The sequence below is a fragment of the Malaclemys terrapin genome, chromosome 21, assembly GCF_027887155.1.
Source record: "Malaclemys terrapin pileata isolate rMalTer1 chromosome 21, rMalTer1.hap1, whole genome shotgun sequence".
NCBI lineage: Eukaryota > Metazoa > Chordata > Testudines > Emydidae > Malaclemys > Malaclemys terrapin.
This window is the reverse complement of record NC_071525.1, coordinates 4,618,154-4,636,732: the sequence shown is the minus strand read 5'-3', so window position 1 is coordinate 4,636,732 and position 18,579 is coordinate 4,618,154. Positions and strand designations below refer to the sequence as shown.

The 18,579-nt window shown below is 49.7% G+C and overlaps 1 protein-coding gene across 1 annotated transcript; it reads right to left on the bottom strand.

The window, feature by feature from the left end:
* Positions 1 to 2,827: 2,827 nt before the first annotated feature.
* On the bottom strand, positions 2,828 to 18,066 carry TTC24 (tetratricopeptide repeat domain 24). Its single transcript, XM_054011006.1, has 12 exons — positions 17,782 to 18,066; positions 15,006 to 15,798; positions 13,876 to 14,091; positions 12,106 to 12,234; positions 11,670 to 11,791; positions 11,053 to 11,172; positions 9,406 to 9,512; positions 9,114 to 9,277; positions 7,815 to 7,968; positions 6,174 to 6,256; positions 4,964 to 5,021; positions 2,828 to 4,596 (listed from the first exon to the last, which is right to left on the bottom strand). The coding sequence occupies exons 2-12, from the start codon at positions 15,763 to 15,765 to the stop codon at positions 4,494 to 4,496; spliced, it is 2,016 nt and encodes a 671-aa protein (XP_053866981.1). The 5' UTR covers positions 15,766 to 15,798; positions 17,782 to 18,066; the 3' UTR covers positions 2,828 to 4,493.
* Between the last annotated feature and the right edge of the window lie 513 nt (positions 18,067 to 18,579).

The window sequence follows — 18,579 nt, the reverse complement described above, 5'->3', positions numbered from 1 at the left end:
AATATTTCTAGAGAGCCTGATTGAAATGTTAAAGGGGACATTGTCAGGGTTACAGAAATGATGCAGTAACTAAAAGCCACAAATATCCTATACGTGGGTGCCAGTAATGCTTAAGATTATTAAAACAGAGTTGTAAAACCATCTAATTCACTTTCCACCGCAGGTGTGGTTTGCTTTATTTTCTTGCTCTTCAATGCAAATGGAAACAGACTAAGGCCCCGTTGCTGCAAGCAGATCCTACGGTGGTGAGGTTGTGCATGGATGGATCGAACGATTATCATTTGTATCAAGGTACCACATAGAGGCCCTGACCAAGATCAGGGCTGCATTGTGTTGGGTGCTCGCTAGATGCATAGTCAGAGACACACCGTGGCCCGCTCTTCCCATTTTACAGAAGGGAGCTGACGCAGAGAGAGATTAAGTGATTTTCTCATAGACTCATAGACTTTAAGGTCAGAAGGGACCATTATGATCATCTGGTCTGACCCCCTGCATGCTGCAGGCCACAAAACCGTCCCTACCCTTTCCTTGACTCTGCTGATGAAGTCCCCAAATCCTGTGTCTTAGTGACTTCAATTGGCAGAGAACCCTCCTGCTAGAGATCCCTGCCCTCAAGGTCACCCAGGGAGACAGTGTCAGAGCCAGGCCTTGAACCTACATCACCCGAGTCCCAGGTCAACCTCTTAACCACAAGGTTAGGATTAGGCTTTAGGAGACCATCCCTGCAACTTGTTTTGTGCAGGACACCTTTGCGATGTCAATGAGACTCCAGATCATCTACTGGGACCCCATATCCGGGGCTTAGTCAGTTTCACTTTTGTTTCTAGCCAGTGTCTTGTCAGTTTCACCTCCCTGAATGCCACCTGCTGTAGGAAAAGGCTGCGGTGTTTGAGTTGCAGGGGACTGTTCACATCCAAGCACAATAGAAATTATACGAATAAAAATAAATTCTATGTTAATTTAGGGTTTGTAAAACTTTTTTTTTTAAACAACCCTGTATTTATGTGAGCTGACAGGGCCTGATGTACTGAAACCAATTGGCTTCAATGGCCTGTTTTGGTTCAGGCCCTGAATGTCTTATGAAATCACACCTTGCGATGACCCAAGAACTAATAACCTGAATCCGAACCTTCTGGAACCTTTGAGGGTGAGAGAATTCAAAAATCCCAATTCTGTGGTTTCTAACCACCGCTAAACCACATAGAGTGAAACGCCTTCGTTCGATGAGAGAGATCCTTTAATCATGGCCTTAGGAGAGAACTCAAATGAGGATGTTCCCTCTCTCCAAAGCCATGATCCTACAAGCACGTGGGTGACTTTATTCTTGTGAGTAGTCCCCCTAAAGTCCCTGGGATCGTTCATGCAAGTAAAGTCACACACGTGCTTAAACGTTTGCAGGACTGGGGCCTTTATGCATGAAATGTTAAGGTTCTTCAACAAGTCAATGAGTAGTTAGAGCTTGTACCTATTGAGATCCAGGAAGTGGGCGGGCTTCCACTGCTAAAGGACCCCCCGCCCCCATCCTAAGGGGAGGATCTACAAGACCCGGAAACTAACTAAGTTCGGGGGACAACTAATGTAATGACAGGGACAGGAGTGTGGTCAAAGGGTCAAAAGAAGGGAACCTGACGGGGACACCGAGCAGAGAACCTCGGACAGCGCCCACTGCTCTCAAAGGTGTCAAGGGAGCCAGTGGACGCCACCCAGAGGAACTCTGCCCAGATACGTGAACGGACAAAGGGCAGTCACCCTGCTCCGTCTCAGAAAGAGTTCAAAGCCGGCCCTTGGAGGGGGGCTGAAAGCAGCCGAGGGAGGCTGATTGGGTAGACAACTACAGGTGTGGCCACACCCAATTAGGGTCCAGCTGGCCCTGATAAAAGGGCTGGGAGCTAGGCAGGGGGAGTCTTACTCCAGTGGTGGAGTGGGAAGGGCCTGGTTAGAGAAGGGTATCTCAAATAGAGCAGTGCTGGGGAACCCTGGCCAGCTGAGTCCCCAGGCTGAAGCCATGCTAAAAGGGCCTGTGGTGGTACTGAGGGTGCAGCCAGGTCAGGAATCGGCAGCAGGTCCAACCCTCTTGCCAATGATGAGCAGCCATTTCAGACTACAGTTTGCCCCTCAGAAAAGATGCTAGATGAATACTGGCAGTTGGTCACTGAGGCAAGGTGGGCTTTGGGGAATTGGGCTTCCCTGGGGAGGATTTCTTAGTGTGGGGGCACTGCTGTGGGGCAATACCCCAGAGAAGGGGCACCGTGGGCTGGGAGGGATGTGGGGTGAACTGAAGGGTGGTACCTGAAGAAAGGGAGAAGCAGGCAGCAGCAAGTGAGACGCTGGCCAGCAGGAGGCGCTCTAAAGCTGAAAGAGCTAATTCCCAGACCAACCAGCAGGAGGTTCTCTGCCAGTGAGTGCACCACCTTGCCACAGAGCCTGATGCACCACCATCCTGCATCATGTGCAATCATTCACACCAGTGCAAAGCAGGTGAAAAACACTATCAAATCAGCTGAGGGTAGATTTTACTCTATTTTCTCTGTGGGTAAAATTTTGCCCCTGTGCAAAGGGCCATGTGCCTAAGGGGGTTAAGTAGGATGTAAGTGGTGTATTTCACCAGGACTTGGTAGTGCTTAGATCCCACGCACGGGGGGGGGGGGGGATTTCACCTGGATTTAGTACTTCATAGATCCCACGCACAGAGGTGTATTTCATAAGGATTTTGTGGTGCATAGATCTCACACACAGGGGGTGCACCTCACCTCTGGTGAGCGCTTGTAGTGTGCAGGGTGCCAAGTAACATCCAGCAGAAAGGAGGACACACAAAAGTTGTGACACCTTGTACAAAATACAGATTTATTCATAATAATATTTTACAGCAAGAAACAGCAACCAAAAGAATGTGAATTTAAAGCAGATGTTGCTGTGAATGCCACTTTGAGAACGAAAAAAGCTGTTGCTAACTTTATTATTTGTGTTATGGTCACAGCTCAAGGCTCCAACTGGGATCAAAGGCCCATTGTGCTAGGAGTTGTACACACACACACACACACGGTGAGACACAGCCTCTGCCCTGAAGAGGTAACATTCTAAGGCCCTGCTCCTACACCTTTACTTGTTTATATTGGACCAAACCCCGGGGTCCTCACTCAGTCGAGTTTCCCAGTGAGGTTTTTCCTGAGTAAGGACTGCAGGATTTGGTTACTCTGTTGGTAACGGTTTCCACTGAGTACCCAAGAATGAGATACCACCTCAGCCCACTCCTTCCTTGTAGGCATCTGTTCCACCCTCCTATCCTTTACCCTGGTCCCCTTTATCGAGTGCTAGTGGTGCCTTGACGCAGAAGGCTTCACAGTCCCATCTGAGGATCCTATTGCGTGACCTAAGAGTGGTACCCACAGTAGAGGAGTGTGGGTCTCTGTCTTCTTGCAGTGGCTGACCCAGAGAAGTGGTTAAGAGTCTACTACAGCTGCCAGCTAAGGGAGTTACTCCTTTAGCTCAAGTTCTGAAGGCTCATGATTTCAGAGCTTGATCTTAAGCCAGTGGAAGTTTGCACTGGCCCCACTGTGACCCAGGAAACGGGGTGTGTGTGTGTGTGTGTGTGTGTGTGTGTGTGTGTGTGTGATGAAATCAGCAGCCCTTGGCTTTCCAGAGTCCAGTGACCAAGGGCCAAACTCAGAGGTGGTGTAAATTAGACCGTCTCACACTAACCGGGGCTCCCTTATATCCATTGACTAGGAGCATCTTGGTGTATCTTACATGCAGCAGAGGTTACAGACAGGAGAGATCATTGCTATTTACAACAGAGTAACGCCTGGGCAAGAAGTGGTACCTAGCCAAGGTGCCTTTGAAGCAGACCTGTTATATATAGTAAAATATACAGCACCCCATTGGAGAGCAGCTTACAGCCAAACGATTGCAAAGCAACGTACGGTGACGACTGATTGCCAGTTATTTGTAGTGTGCAAAGTCAAACAGCAGTAGAGAGGGAGGGAGGAAAGATATATTTGCATTTTATTATGTGTAAGCCATTGCACTCGGGAGCTCTATCCTGACCCCATGGTGCAAGCTACTGTACAAAACGACGCTCCCTGCCCCAAAGCGCTTATCATCCAAATTTGCATCATGGATTTGTAATGTCAGGAAGGACCTCCACGGTCATCTCGTCTGGCTAATACACGGCTGGGGGATTGTGCTCGGCCACTCCTATGCTGAGCCCAACGACTTGTGGAAAGACATCCTGTCTCGTGTCTCAGGCGGGATGAGCTGGGGATTCGGCAAGATGGAGGTTGCTCCAGAGGGCGAGGGGTGCAGAGGAGAAGGCCCTTGCACCAGTGGTGGAGGGACAGAGAGGAGGACGGTGCCTTGAAGAGGTCGGGGGGAAGTCTGTGGAGGGCTTTGTAGACCGAGAAGGGTAAATGTGCCCTGCACCCTGCTATGACTCAATGTCTAAGCATCCCTGGTTTACTCAGAGCAGAGTAAAGCCAAGCCGCTGTAATTTACCATCACATGAGCGTGCACATTATGGACTCGAACCTGCGTCTCCTTTGCTGTGGCCAGGGCTCCGGTCTCTCGCCAGGGAGACATCCAGCTGGGTTGGCAGCAGCTCTAGGAGGGGAGCAAACACGAGGGGAGCAATTAACACTGTTTTTTAGGTGTTCCGGCTGTGACGCAGGGCGAGGAGTTGCAGTGACTCCGCACGCCGCCGGGGGATCAGACAGGTGAGCTGTCTGGGCAGCGGATTCCACTAGCTAGCAGCTCTAGTTTCTCTTTCCAAGCTCCCACCGCTAGGCCACACTTCTTCCAGCTCTACTCAGTACCCGAGCAATGGCCTTATTTCCTCGCTGGGGTGCTGCAGAGAAGTTGGTGGGGTGAATTCATTGTGTGATCCCAACCCAACTCCCAATGGACCTACTCCCGACAAACGATCCCGCCCCCATGGCCTGGGAACTGTTCCCACTGCAGCATCACCTACCGCTCCAGGGTCCTCGTTCTAAGTCGGAGGGTTTCATAGTCGTGAGGGCCTGTGAAATCTGATGGAAAAGAGCAACACTCAGCAACGGCCCAAGCGGAAACATTTACTTCCAGTCGATACAAAATATTCCCCGTTTGCTTGTATTTTACAGCTCGGTTTCAGTGGAAAACAATGGAGTTATACCAGGCATGAACCTGGCCCGATAAACATAGGAACGGCCGAATGGATCACTCCCAACGTCCACCTAGTCCATATCCTGTCTGTGACAGTGGCCGGCCGCGTGGTCAGAGGAAGAACCTTCCATTTCTTTAGGTCTTCAGAGCAAGCCTGTCTGCCTGCCTGGAAGAGATGCGTTAGCCAAACCCAAGTTCTTGGGCTCAGTTCTGCAGTGACTGGGTGGAATTTAAAGGCCTGTGTTATATGATCTGACCTTAAACTCTATGAATTAAACCCTGTGCAACCCCTGCAACAGTAGGCAGATGGGGGATTATCTGTCCCCTACGTAGATCTCATGCTGATTTTTAATATTTAGGTCTCAGCTTCAGCCCTGGAGCATGAGAGATTCCTTCCAGAATTTGCTGTCATTAATTATGAAAGCTCCATCTACTCCTGATACCCACATAAATGTCCAATCCCTGATACGCACTTAATCCAAACCAGTGGATCATGTCTAATGACCACACACAGCCCCCATGGCCCGTTTTAAGGACTTATTCAGGAATAAGAGAACCCAGGTCTCTTGACACCCAGTTCAGCGCTCTATCCACTGGACCGTGCTGCCTCTGATTTGGTAGCATACTACGCACACTTTGCATAGGCGTGCATGCAGAATTGCCGCCCACAAGTGTTCAAAATGCATCAGCCCTCCTAAAATCATGAAATTTATCATAATAATTAAAAATAAAAGTTAGGATTGTTTTTATTTAGTCTGGGGTATTTTTATCCTCTAGTGTTACACTCAATTCACATTTTCAAAGCTTTTCTTTGCAATCACAAGGGCTAGAACCATTTAAAAAGAACCCTGAGAGCTGAGATTCTCATGCAATCACCTGACTCCAGCAGCTGGGGCTTGAAGAAAAACCCCAAATATCGTAAGACTCGCAGAGCTTTGGACATGCTGCAAAGGACGGCACAAGGTGCAGGCCGATGGGGAATCAGGACCTAGCATTGCTTTCTTTATAAGGCATCAATATTTTGTTTTCCTGCTTACTTTTCGATGAATGATGGCATCTCCCATTCTGCAGGCAGTTGTAGTAGAAAGGATCCGGGTGCAGGTAAGTGTTGTTCAAATTGCTAGGCAAACAAAGCAAAGGCACTTTGATATGACAGTGACAGGATAATCAGAAACATGACAGGCTAAATTAGAGTCTGGATTTTCATTTACACAAGGGCCCCTTTATATTGCTCTGGCAATGAGAATTCACACCTAGATCTTCATGTCTAATTCATAAACAAAAAGACTCCATAGAACCCGAGCTACCGTTGCTCTCATTGGTCCTTTCTCATGTTCCAAACCGTACAAAATTCAGAAATACCAAGGCAAGGTTTAATTGTCAATTTCTCTGTGTAATGAAACATTAAGATCCATGTATTTTCCCTTTACTAAATCACACTCCAGCCTTGACTCCAATCAGCATACCAATTACAATTATTTTTACACCTGCTTGGAGTTAATATTACGTATCTTTTAGCTAATAGGATGTGTGATTTTAGCTAATATCAATTCTAATTATTTTTATACCTGTTTTAGCCCTTCATTTTGAGTCTTATAAGGGTGGGAACTATCGGTGCTTAAAGTGGGCTGAAAAAAGTGTGTGTGGGGGGTCTATTGCCGTCTGGGAGCACCCGCTTCGGTAAAATGGTGCTTGAAGTCCACCGCATGGTGACCCTGCTCTATTATTATTATTTTTTGGCTGGGTCTGTGAACCCTCTGACCCTCTCCCCACACATGTTAAGTACTAGTAACTACTATATTACAATCACTGTTATCGTATTTTTCCATCAGTGTTGTGATGGGTGATCTAGGCATTTGCTGCCCCCCACTGGAGGCTCCACTGCCTTGGTGCAACCCTCTCGAAGAAGGCATCCTTTTGAAGAAAAAGAGCAGTGAATTCAGACCTCCAAGAACTGCCTAGAGCGGCCACCCAGGGTCAGTTGCAGGCAGGACCAACCAGAATTGGTCCTCCACTGGCTAGAAAGGCCAGGAGCAGGCAAAAGCCAATCAGAGCCCAGCATGGAAGAGAAAAAGGGTTAGTTGCTTCTTCTAGGGGAACTGGGACAGGGAAGGAAGGATCTTTCCTGTTATTTTTTAACCCAAGAAACCAGTCCCAAGATAGGCCCCTAACCATCTTCCTAGTCATCCTTTCCCTGGCCACTGGAGAGTGCTTCTCCCAATAGTGGGGAATAGAACCCAGGAGACCAGACTCCATGTCCATTGCACTAACTAGCAGACAACACTGGGGTTACCTTTGACTTCACCATTTTGGTTGGGCCCTTGAAGGACTCTAGTTCTTATGTTATGAAATTAAAGGCCAGGCGGCCAGCTTGAGTTACATAGATTTATTGCTATTAAATTAAGGCACACTTGCTTTGCAAGATGGCTCAGGTGAACCCGGGACAAGTGTATCTACAATTATGTATAAGATTAACATACAACGTGGACGCTAAACTTTGTATCTCTCCCAGAGGCTGCCTCAGTCTTCTTGTGAAATTTGTATCATGATACAACATCACTGAGCGTCTTTATGGTTACACCACTTCATGATGCAATGGCCCGGTGCACCATCAGTGTTACAACTTCCTGCTGCACTTTTACCAGCCAGAACCTATTTTGAGTCTCTCTTTTACCCACCTATTAGCCTGAGGCTGGTTGTGATATTCTGGAGCCGTGACAGCGCTGTTGAGCTCCTCGCAGCGATTGTGTGCTAGCACCGGGCGGCAGCGTGGGTCTCTGTGATCTAGCGTGGATCCTTCCACCAGGACCGTTGTCTGTGCAGCACCCACCTCTTCAAAGAAGAAGTTTAAATGGTTAGGTAATAATTATAATTAATACTATAATGCCTATCTGATATATTGCATTTTTCATCAGCAGATCACAAAGCGCCTTACAAAAGAGGTCAGTATCATTATCTCTATTATACTGATGGGGAAACTGAGGCACAGAGCGGGGAAGTGATTTGCCCAAGGTCACCCAGCAGGCCAGTAGCAGAGCTGGTAACAGAACCCAGGAATCCTGTGCCTAAGGCCCTGGATTTGGGACTCAGGAGAGCTGGGTACAAATCCTGGCTCTGACACAGACTCCTTGTGTGACCTTGAGCAAGTCCCTTATTTTTCTGTGCTGTAACTTGCCCTTTGTAAAACGGAGATAATCCTTTAGCGAGACAAGGTGGGTGAGGGAATAGCTTTTATTGCCCCAGCTTCGGTTGGGGAGAGAGACAGGCTTTCGAGCCACACAGAGATCTTCTTCAGGTCTGGGAAAGGAACTCCGAGCATCACAGCAAAATGCCAGATGGAACAGATTTGCTTGGCATAAGTAGTTAGCTCAGATTGTAAGGGACCATTCAAGGCAGAGTGGCCCATTAAAACTTCTGCAGTCACAGGATAAAAAGAGGAGGTTAGTGGGTTACAGATGGTTGCAATAAGCCATAAATCCAGTGTCTCTGTTCAGTCCATGGTCTTCTGTGTCGAGCGGAGTTAGGAATTTAAGCTCCCAGACTCGTCTTTGGAAAGTGTTGGGCAGGTTTCCTTTGAGAATGAGAACTGATAGTGATAGACAGCGATCGCTCTATAGCTGTGACCCTGGGAGTACCTTTCCCAGACCTGAAGAAGAGCTCTGGGTAAGCTCGAAAGCTGGTCTCTCTCACCACCAGCAGTTGGTCCCATAAAAGCTATGACCTCCCCCACCTTGTCTCTCTAACATCCTGGGACCGACCCGGGTACCACGACACTCCATAGCATAATCCTCTGTCATTGAGATATACATCCTTCAGGGCTGGGACTGCCTATGCAGCAGTGTGTAGGAGGTCAGACTAGATGATCATGCTGGTCCCTTCTGACCTTCAAGACTATGAGAACAGGGCTTAGATCTCAGCTGGGACCTCGACACATCGCTGTAGTACCAAACCTTATTCCAATCCGTCCAGCCTCTTACCTGAAGCCCTGTAACTTGGTCCCTGCAGAGGCTGCCTCCCAGTGTGCTGCGAGCCACCCCGGGCCCTTCGCTGTGGAGAAGGTCTCGGATGCATTGAAGCACCCAGCACGGACTCATATTGCTCCTCTGTGGTCTCTGCTGGGGGAATATGCTTCACGAAGGACCTGTTATAGCCACAGAGAAGAAGGTTGGCTTTCTGGTTAAGGTACTGACCGCGTCCAACAAGACGGGAAAGGAAGGGGAAAGACCCCCACAGTGATGGGTGTCATGTTGTCCGTGCTGTCCTACTTACGAATTGCTTCCCTGGTGCAATGCCTGGGGCCTGTTCCCATGCCCCTGGTGCAGTGCTGTGGAAAACCGGACCTGACTGGAGGTCTGTAACTTCCCAGGAAAGTGTTTCTGAGCAGAGAGATAGAGAGTGTCAGTGCCTAGAAACTACAGCATTGGGAGTGATAGAGATCCACCTCGATGGGATAGATAGCTAGATAGACAGACAGATAGATGGGTGTGTATGTAGCTAGATAGATGATGATGGGTGTGTATAGGGATAGATAGATGTGTGTCGATAGGATAGATAGATAGATCGATCTCAGGAAAAGCAAACAAACCTCTTTTCCTTATTTAGCGACACAGAGCAGATTGGCCACTTGAGCTGTATTGTCTCTGTTACTTGACCTCTCTGATCTGGTAGCATTTTTCACCCGCATAAGTGCACAAGGAGCAGGGCAGGGAAGAATCAGACCCTGAGTATTTACCCTCTAGTTTTCTCCACTAACAATCCAGACCCCCTGCAGAACCACCATGGTGAACGTCAGCGTTACGAGCCATTACTGTCAAATAGGTCAGACTAGATGACCACGCTGGTCCCTTCTGGCCTTATAGTCTAAGACGCCATGTTGAATTTCTTCACCGTGGAGCGCACTAGAAGGAAGTTCTCAGGGACATTCAAAGATCCCATTAGCCTTCATGGAATCACAGGCATTAAAGATGGAAAAGAACTAGGGCCGACCTTTCTTCTCTGTTACAACTATGCAAGCTTATACGCCAATGGGCTTACACGGCTGTAACTGCGAGCAGGTTTTGCATTAAATCCCCTAGTCAACCTCCTCCTCCACATTCTGGCTTGGCCAAGGTAGGGGTGTTTGCTTAAGCCTATTCTGCAACACCGTGAGATTTTTTCGGCCTTGGTTCCGTAGATTCCTACAGGACTGTTCAGGTGAGTCAGGGATGCAAACCCAGGCCTAAAGGGATCCAAGTGACGAGGCTTCCCCGACATCCCTAGCAGGACAATTTCATTAACTGTTCACCAGGGGGCCCATAAGGCTTGGGCGGGGGCAGTAAACGCTGCAGCAAAACGCTGCATTGGCTCTATTGCCGAATAACGTAGAGTTCAGTGGATTTAAAAAACCCGCCGAGGATAGAATCAAAGACGTCATGTGGGGCAGAGATACTCACAACAGCCTTGTTCCAGCTGCAGCTGCGTCCCCTGCCCGACGGCGACACGCGAGGAAGGACGGCCCAGTGGTTAGGGCACTAGCCTGGCACTTACAAGACCTGGATCCAGTTCCCTGCACTGCCTGTGGGTTGCTCTGACCTATTCTCTGCTCCCTGTGGTCCCAGGGAAGCCGAGAGAAGAGCTGGAGCACAGTGCTCTCTGGCCACGCCCCACTCTGCCCCCGTTGGTGGTGTCGTGTTGTGCCCTTATGCCTTAGCTCTGCCCCGCCTGGAGGTTTTCGGGGGGCAGTTTTGGCCAACTTTATGCCCCCACAGCAGTATACGGAGCCTTTGTGCATGTGAGAATCCAGCCTCAAGAACGTGCCAGGGTCAGCCATGCAGACCCACCAGGGACCGCTGCTCTAACCCCCCTGCGCCTGCTGATCACGCAGAGCAGGGCTAATTTCAGTCCCCAGAGGCCAAGGGGAAGCCGTTCATGACTCACCAGAGGGGCAGCCGCGGCTATCCCGCCCCCGTGGGAGAAGCGGCTGTTCAGAGAGAGCTGGTACTGGATGGCATCCGTGAGCTTGTTCACGATCCGCTCCTGGGCCGTTTCGGGGACATCCTGCCGGGAAGTGGAAGAGGGCCCCGTTAGACCGAACGGGGAGAAGGGGTGGCCGGTGCTACAATCCCGCACGTGGGCGTGGGTCGCCTGTCTGACTGAATCGTGGCATGGTCGTGCTTTTGAACTGCTTAGCCCCCCCACGTTGCTTTCCTAGCAAGGATCCCAAATTAAACAGGAAGCGTTCGGATGAATGAATAATATCCTAGTTCACCCAGGCCTGAGGCTCTCCAAGAACTTTACAAGCCTAATAAAAGCCTCACATCCTCCCCCACTGATCAATCTGGTCAGTATCATTCTTTCCATTTTACCCGGGAAGGTCTCCATTTGCAAAGGCCGTAGCAGGCGCGTCCTCCCAGCCGTCACTTGAGGAGGAGAGACCAGCTCATTACGAGGGCGCAGACACCCCGAATTGCACAGCCAGGGCCTTCATCCTGACAGACGGCTTTAGGGTCAGGCTTGGTGGGGTGTGGATTGGTCTACGCACCCAGACGCCTTACCCGGCACTTAGAGAGCAACGTTAGTGCCTCCTTGTAATGCAGGATCGCCTTCTCGGGGTCTCCTAAGTGGAAGCGGGCTGCTCCTAGCCCTTCACAAGCCTGCCACTGCCCAGGGAGGTCATCTGGACACAGAGGGGGAGACTGGGTCAGAAGAGAGAGCAGGAGGGTCAGACGTCATCCCAGCATTCCCTAGCGCTGTGCCAGCCCATTCCTGCAGTGCCAACTCCGAGGGACCGCTTCTTTTAGCTTCCTTGGCGGCCTCCCACCCAAAGGCTGATCCAGCCTGAATCTCCTTAGCTTGGGAGGGCTGCTTAGATACCGTAACAGAACTGAGCGGCGAGGCTGGTACCAGGCCCCCAACACGCTCCTAGGGAGAAAAACCTGCCCACGGACTAGGGATGGCGAACGCCCCATCCTGAGCCGCGGCTCCCCTTACCCGAATCCTTGAAGGCCTGCATGGCATGCAGATAGTTCTCCCCCGCGGCCTCGTGGTCCCCCAGCTGGCTGAATGCATAGGCCAAGTTGCCAAAACACTGCCCTTGAGCCTTTCTGTTCCCCAGCATACCTGGAAACAGCCAAAGACATCCCCTTTCAGAGCTGGTGTCACGCTGAGTACGTCCACACTGCAATCGGGAGGTGTGTCTGAACTGGCTTTGATCTAGCCAGCTCAAGGAACATTACAGGCTGTGCGCTGAAGTATGCTGCACCCTGGGCATAAACTTTCGTGGGGAAAAAAACCCCACTTCTTCAGATGCATGGAGAAGTGGGTTTTTTACCCACGAAAACTTATGCCCTAATAAATCTGTTAGTCTTTAAGGTGCCACCGGACTCCTCATTGTTTTAGCAGGCAGCCCAGGGTCCCCTGTGCCACTGTTTGGCACATGGCCTTGTGGGACTTTTTTGCAGTGTATTTGCGGCTGCCACCAAGAGGCAAACCAAAGTAGCTCCTACTTCATACGAAACACTGGCTTTCACCTTTGTGCGCCCATGTGTTTACAATGAAAAATATATTTTGTAAATGAGTCTGTCTGAGCCTCCAAATGGGGAATAGTGGCTCACCAAGTCAGTTAATTAATTCTCTTGCATAAAGCTATCTTGAAGTTAAGTATCATTCATCATGAGTGAAGTATTCTTCTAATAATCTAATCAACTAAAGACGCTGCTGTTTGAAAAACTGCCAGGTCCTACAAGAAGTCCACCAGCCCTGAAACATCTTTGGAAGCTAAAGCATGAAGGACTTGCTGTACATAAAAAAAGGCTCTATATTTCCCTCAACAGATACAGCACCATTTTGCTGGCTCAAAGCGAAAATTATTTAACCCCAATTGTCTGAAGAACATATTTTAAAGTTTCTTACTTATTTTAAAGTTTCTTATTGTGGGATAGCAACCTTCCCCATGGGAAATTGTGGGAGCTTGAGGTCAAGTTCCCATAATTCCCTTTGCTCCATCCCAAGGATACTTTTTTAAAATCACGCCTATTTAACTTGTGGAACTCACCGCTACAGGGCAGCAAGGACATGATTTTAAAAAGGACTAGGCATTTATCATCCATGATTACATTAGATAAGATAAAGAAATTATTTGAGTTATAAACGCTCATGCTTCAGCGCACGTGTCTCATCACTAACTGAATGGGCTAAGAAGAGACTTTCTGTTTATTCTATAATTGTCCACTAGGGTTTTTTTCATCTTTCTCTGACCCAGTGGCTCCTAGCCATGGGTCAGATCCCCTGTGGCAATTTATGTGTTCCTAAGATGTGCTGTGAGCGTCTGCTGTGTCCCATTGTTTGCATGTCAAAGAGAAAGGCACATGGGGGGAGGAGAGGGATGCTGTTTAATTTGGTTTCAGAGTAGCATCCGAAGAAGTGGGCTGTAGTCCACGAAAGCTTATGCTCTAATAAATTTGTTAGTCTCTAAGGTGCCACAAGTACTCCTGTTCTTTTTGTTTAATTTGGGGTATCCAAGACTGGTGACATCCCCCTCCATGCTGAATCAGTAGCCGGGGGTCTGTGCTGTTAATGGATGGAAGACAAAATGTTATTGGTCTCCTTCCTCTTGTTATAGTCTAGCGCCCCTGAAAGGTTCTAGACTGAGAGGCCCAGAGACCAAAATTCTCCCTTTAGTGTTTGTGAAAGGTTTTAGATGGAGAGTTCCAGAGCCTTCGATTCCAGCGCCCCGCGTTCTCCAGCCCCGCTGCCACCTACCGTGCAGCAAAGCCGCTCTCTGGTGGAACCCCAGAGCCACACCGAAGTTCTCCAAGGTGTTGTGGGCAGCGCCCAGGTTCTGCAGCACCACGGCTTCCTTGCGCCGGTCTGCCTGGTCGGCTTGGCAGAGCGGGAGGGCTTTCTCGAAGCTTTCGGCTGCCAGGGAGAAGACCTTGAGCTGGGCATAACTGAGGCCCATGTCGTTGTAGACCTTGCCTGTAGAGTGAGAGAGAACTGGGTTGTGGTCTTGGATTCTCGGATGAAAGGTCGGAAGACAAGAGAAAGGGGCAAGAACTCAGACTTCAAATGCATGACTAAGTGAGCAGCATAAACCAAATGACCTTATCGGAGAAGTTAGAGTCGGGAACGACCGACTGGCCCATCCCACAGGGCTCTGGATCGTTCCTCACAGTCCAAACATCCCTAACTACCCATCATTGGACTACTCTACCCATGACCCATTGGGTCCTCTGCTGAAAGGAGACAACTAAGGTCAACTTTGTTGGGGGCTTTTGTGATGTGGTGAGTGGCCTGTGAAGCATTCAGACCCACCAAGCCCTGTTGGGTAGAGGCCCCCAAGCAGCTACTCCCTTCTCGTCTCTTCTGGTCTGTATACTGCTGGTTGGACTGCAGTGGTTTTCACTCCTTACCAACCTTGTTATTCTTTCCGTATGAAAAGAGCCACTATGTACTTTTGGCCTAAACAACTTTGGTTTTAGACAAAGGAGAGAGAAAGAGAAAGAGAAAAAGAGAGAGAAAGTGCAGGCACAGTGTGCATGTCTCCTTCACAACAAGCTCCATCTGGACGGGACACAAAGCGGCAGCAGAGAGCTCCGAGGAATTTACTGTGCCATACAAAGGAAACCGCATTCGCACCAGCTGCACAGATCTGTACCGGGTTTGATCCGTAGCCTGCGGCCTCCATGAGGGAGAGCACAGCATGTGTGTCTCCTCTGTAACATGCTGCGCTTCAAGGGACGCAAAATGGCGCCTGCCTCCAGCTAGGTTCCTAGGAATGTAAAAGGGCCTTACAAAGAAAGGACAGTGCCGTGCACTACAGGCTTGTTATAGGCTTGAATCACTGAGCTGCAGCTCGCATGGCTTGGTAGTCCCAAGTCACCCAGCCTTACCCAGCAAGACTTTGTTTGGGATGTTCTCACACAGCAGCTGGCATTTGTTCAGCACCTCGACAATCTCCCCTGCCCCGTACCACCGGCTCTGCAGCATGTAATTACTGGCCTCAGCCAGGGCCACCACGGCACCTTCTAGCTTCTCAGCCGCGGTGTAGGCCTGCCCGGCTTCCTGGAAACACTGGGCTGCCCGTGAAGGGTCCTGCATCCCCAAGTAACAGTAGCCCATCTTCATATAGGCGCCGGCCTGGTTGCCAGTCTGGGCTGGGCAGTAGTGACCCAAGGCCTTGCGGAAATACTCCAGGGCCTTGGGGAAGTCCTGTAGCCCCTCATGGGCCACCCCCATGTTAAAGTAAAGGTCCCCCAAGTGCTCCCCAGCCTCTCCCTCCTTGGGCTGGGACTTGAGTAGGAACTCCAGCCCCTTTTCTGGCTTCCCGGTCTCCACGTAGGCCGCCCCCAGGTTGAAAGCACAGGCCTTCTGGACCTGCACGCTCGGGATTTCCAATGACAAGAGAAAGGCCTTCTTGAAGCAAGCCAAGGCCTTCTGAGCCTCCCCAAGCAACAGGGCCTGGTGGCCTGCCTTGGTGAGGTCTTCGATCTCAGCTTGGCTCTTCAGAGGCTTGTCTCCTCCTTCCCCTGCCTCCACAGGGGCCTTGGCCTTCTCCTTCCATTTCTTCTTCTTCTTCTTGGAGGCCAGAGGTGCGGGGGGATCCGGGTCCACAGGGGGAGCTTCTGACCCAGTGGATTCTACCGAAGCCATCAACAGTTCTGGCGATGATGGGACATGGAGGGCCTGCAGAAGACAAGAGTAGGGGTCACACAGATGGGTCCATACAGGGACTGATCCAACATGGGAGGCTTCCCACTGACTACAATGGCTGTTGAATCAGACCCAAAAGTAACATTAGGTTAGCCTCTAGTCAGGCCACTGCTCCGGTCCACCATTATCCCCCCCTCACATCTGCGTGGGATATTTCATTGCACGGCTGCGACCACCAGCATTTCCTTGCAGGCAATCACTCCCACAAGCAGCACGTGAGCAGGGAAAGGTCCAACACGAGCCAATGGCCGGAAGTTGAAGCTAGACCAATTCAGACTGGAAATCAGGTGTAAATTTTTGACAGTGAGGGTAATTAGCCACTGGAACAATTTGCCAAGGGTCGTGGTGAAGTTCCCATTGCCGACGATTTTAAAATCAGGACTGGATGTTTTCCTAAAAGCTCTGCTCTAGGAATTATTTTGGGGAAGTTCTCTGGCCTGGGTTACGCAGGAGGGCAGAGAAGATGATCACAATGCTCCCTTCTGGAATCTACACATCGATGTATACAAGGGCGCAGATTTAACACCAAGCTCCAAGAGCAGCCAACGTCTAATTCATGGGAGATGGGAGGAATTTTTCCCAGGCGTGGGGTCATGGCGCGAAGAGGGGATTATCCCATAGCAGCCTTCTGCTGGCTTCCTCTAAAGCCATGGGGATTAGAGACAGGATAGTGGCCTAGATGGACCACTGGTCTGATCAATTCCTAAGTTCCTAGCCATGATGGCTAATATTTTGCCATGCACCACTCTGCCGCTGCTGCATATGGGGCCAAATGCAGCCCCTGGGATACTTGATGTATTTCTGAAAGCCCCTGCTCCTGGAGTCAGGTGATGACATGTCAATCTCAGCTTTCATTTTTTCAAAAATAATAAAGTTTCTAGCTCTTACGGTTGAAGAGAAAAAGCTTGAAAACATGACCTGGGCACAGCCCTCGAGACTATTAAAAAAAAAAAAATCCAAAAGGGAAATAAAAAGAGCCTAAAATGTATTATTTAAAATCTCATGATTTCGGGGGAGGCTTTTGAATTCTTGGGGTTGGTCTTACTGCTGTTAAATCAGCAGAGTTTACACCACAGTTGAAAGAAGAACAGGAGTACTTGTGGCACCTTAGAGACTAACAAATTTATTAGAGCATAAGCTTTCGTGGACTACAGCCCACTTCTTCGGATGCATATATACAGACTAACACGGCTGTTACTCTGAAACTCACCACAGTTGAGTTATCCGTGCATCGTCTCTTGGGTGCCCTGTTAGCATTTCCTGCCTATCCACATGCGGCGTAGCTGAGCGAGGGTGGCTGCAGGGACGTCCCGACTTTGACGCGTTTAAAATTTCGATCAGACCTGCAAGCATCCTACTGACCTGCCAGGGCTCTGGTACCAGGGTGATTGGGAAATGTGTCGAAGTGGAGTTAGCAACAGCATTGAAGGGGCCGGGAGATAAATTAAAAGAACTAAATAGACCTAGATTGGCTAGATGAAGACTCAAATGGAGAGACAATGGTGACTGTTTACACTGTGTGCTGGGCCTCGTTCTCATTCGCATTACAGCCCCGCTCTGGCAGCGCGAAGGGGCAATTCTTTATACTGCCAAAGTGATGGAAAGGGGAATCAGAGCCCTAATTACACAGAACATCAACATTCTGAGTTCCTCAATCTCTCTGCTCCCTCTGCAGATTCCTACTTGAATCGGGGTGAGGAGTGGCCTGCGGAGGACAAGAGGAGGGGTGTAGCTAACGGAACAGTAGCTGAGGGAATATAGCCAGTTGGTTAATAGTCCTGCCTCTGCCACTGACTTGCCCCGTGACATTGGGTGAGTCACTTAACTTCACTGGGGTAGATTTTCGAAAGACACATCTTCCATTGGATTTAGGTGCCTAAATGCCATGAAAAATCTCCCTCTCTGAGCCTCAGTTTTCTCAGCTGCAAACCAGGAATAATCCATAACATTACTTACCTAATGCTTCATGATTGTTTGCGGAGCGCGCCCAAGATCTTAGATGGCAGGTGCAGATCACGGTTCTGATGCCAAAACGCCGGTGGTCTCAAAGAAGCATCATGAATGGTTCTCAGGAATGTCTAAGGCTCCTTGAAATCATCCTTAGGCCAGACTGCTTCAATGCCCAACCTTGCAACACCCCAGAAAGTTGGAGCTGCGTGCTCTGATCAGACCAGCTCCCTGTGAATTACACTCAAGCCTGCAACAGGCTGCTTGTTCCTCTGAGTGTTAAGAAAGCGCTAAGGAAATGAGCGAAACCCAGGCAGGTGCACCTGCATGGTTCTATTGAGCTCTGGGGTTCTTCCTCCTGGGAATGCTTCCCCATGATGGCCCTTAGAGCTCTGGTTTCTTCTCAATCGCCTTCCCATTGCTTGAGACACATTGGGCCGCCCCATGGCAACCAGCTGCAACAGTGCTGGGCCCTCCCCTGCTGGGGCATGTCACCTGACGGATGGTTAAATCGGCCTCTCAGGGCTCGCGGTTGGGGTGGGTGTTTATGAATCACACTTTATGGATTTTAAAGGAATAAAAGGTGGGTGAATAGAGCACAGGTGGAAGGTGCCAGATCAAACGCCCTGGTGACTGGAGTCTTCTTTATCCACAGATACCTGGTATCGTTCCCCCCGCACAATCTTCATGTAGGGTGACCAGATAGAAAGTGTGAAAAATCAGGACGGGGTGGGGGGTAATAGGCACCTACATAAGAAAAAGCCCCGAATATCGGGACTGTCCCTATAAAATCGGGACATCTGGTCA

Coding starts and splice junctions, on each gene's coding strand:
- TTC24 (XM_054011006.1), bottom strand. CDS start 15,765: ATGGCTTCGGTAGAATCCACTGGGTCAGAAGCTCCCCCTGTGGACCCG. Junction 9,513..11,052: donor TAGCCGCGGCTGCCCCTCTG/GTGAGTCATGAA, acceptor CTCTCTGCTCAG/AAACACTTTCCTGGGAAGTT. Junction 6,257..7,814: donor AACCAGCCTCAGGCTAATAG/GTGGGTAAAAGA, acceptor TTGTTTGCCTAG/CAATTTGAACAACACTTACC.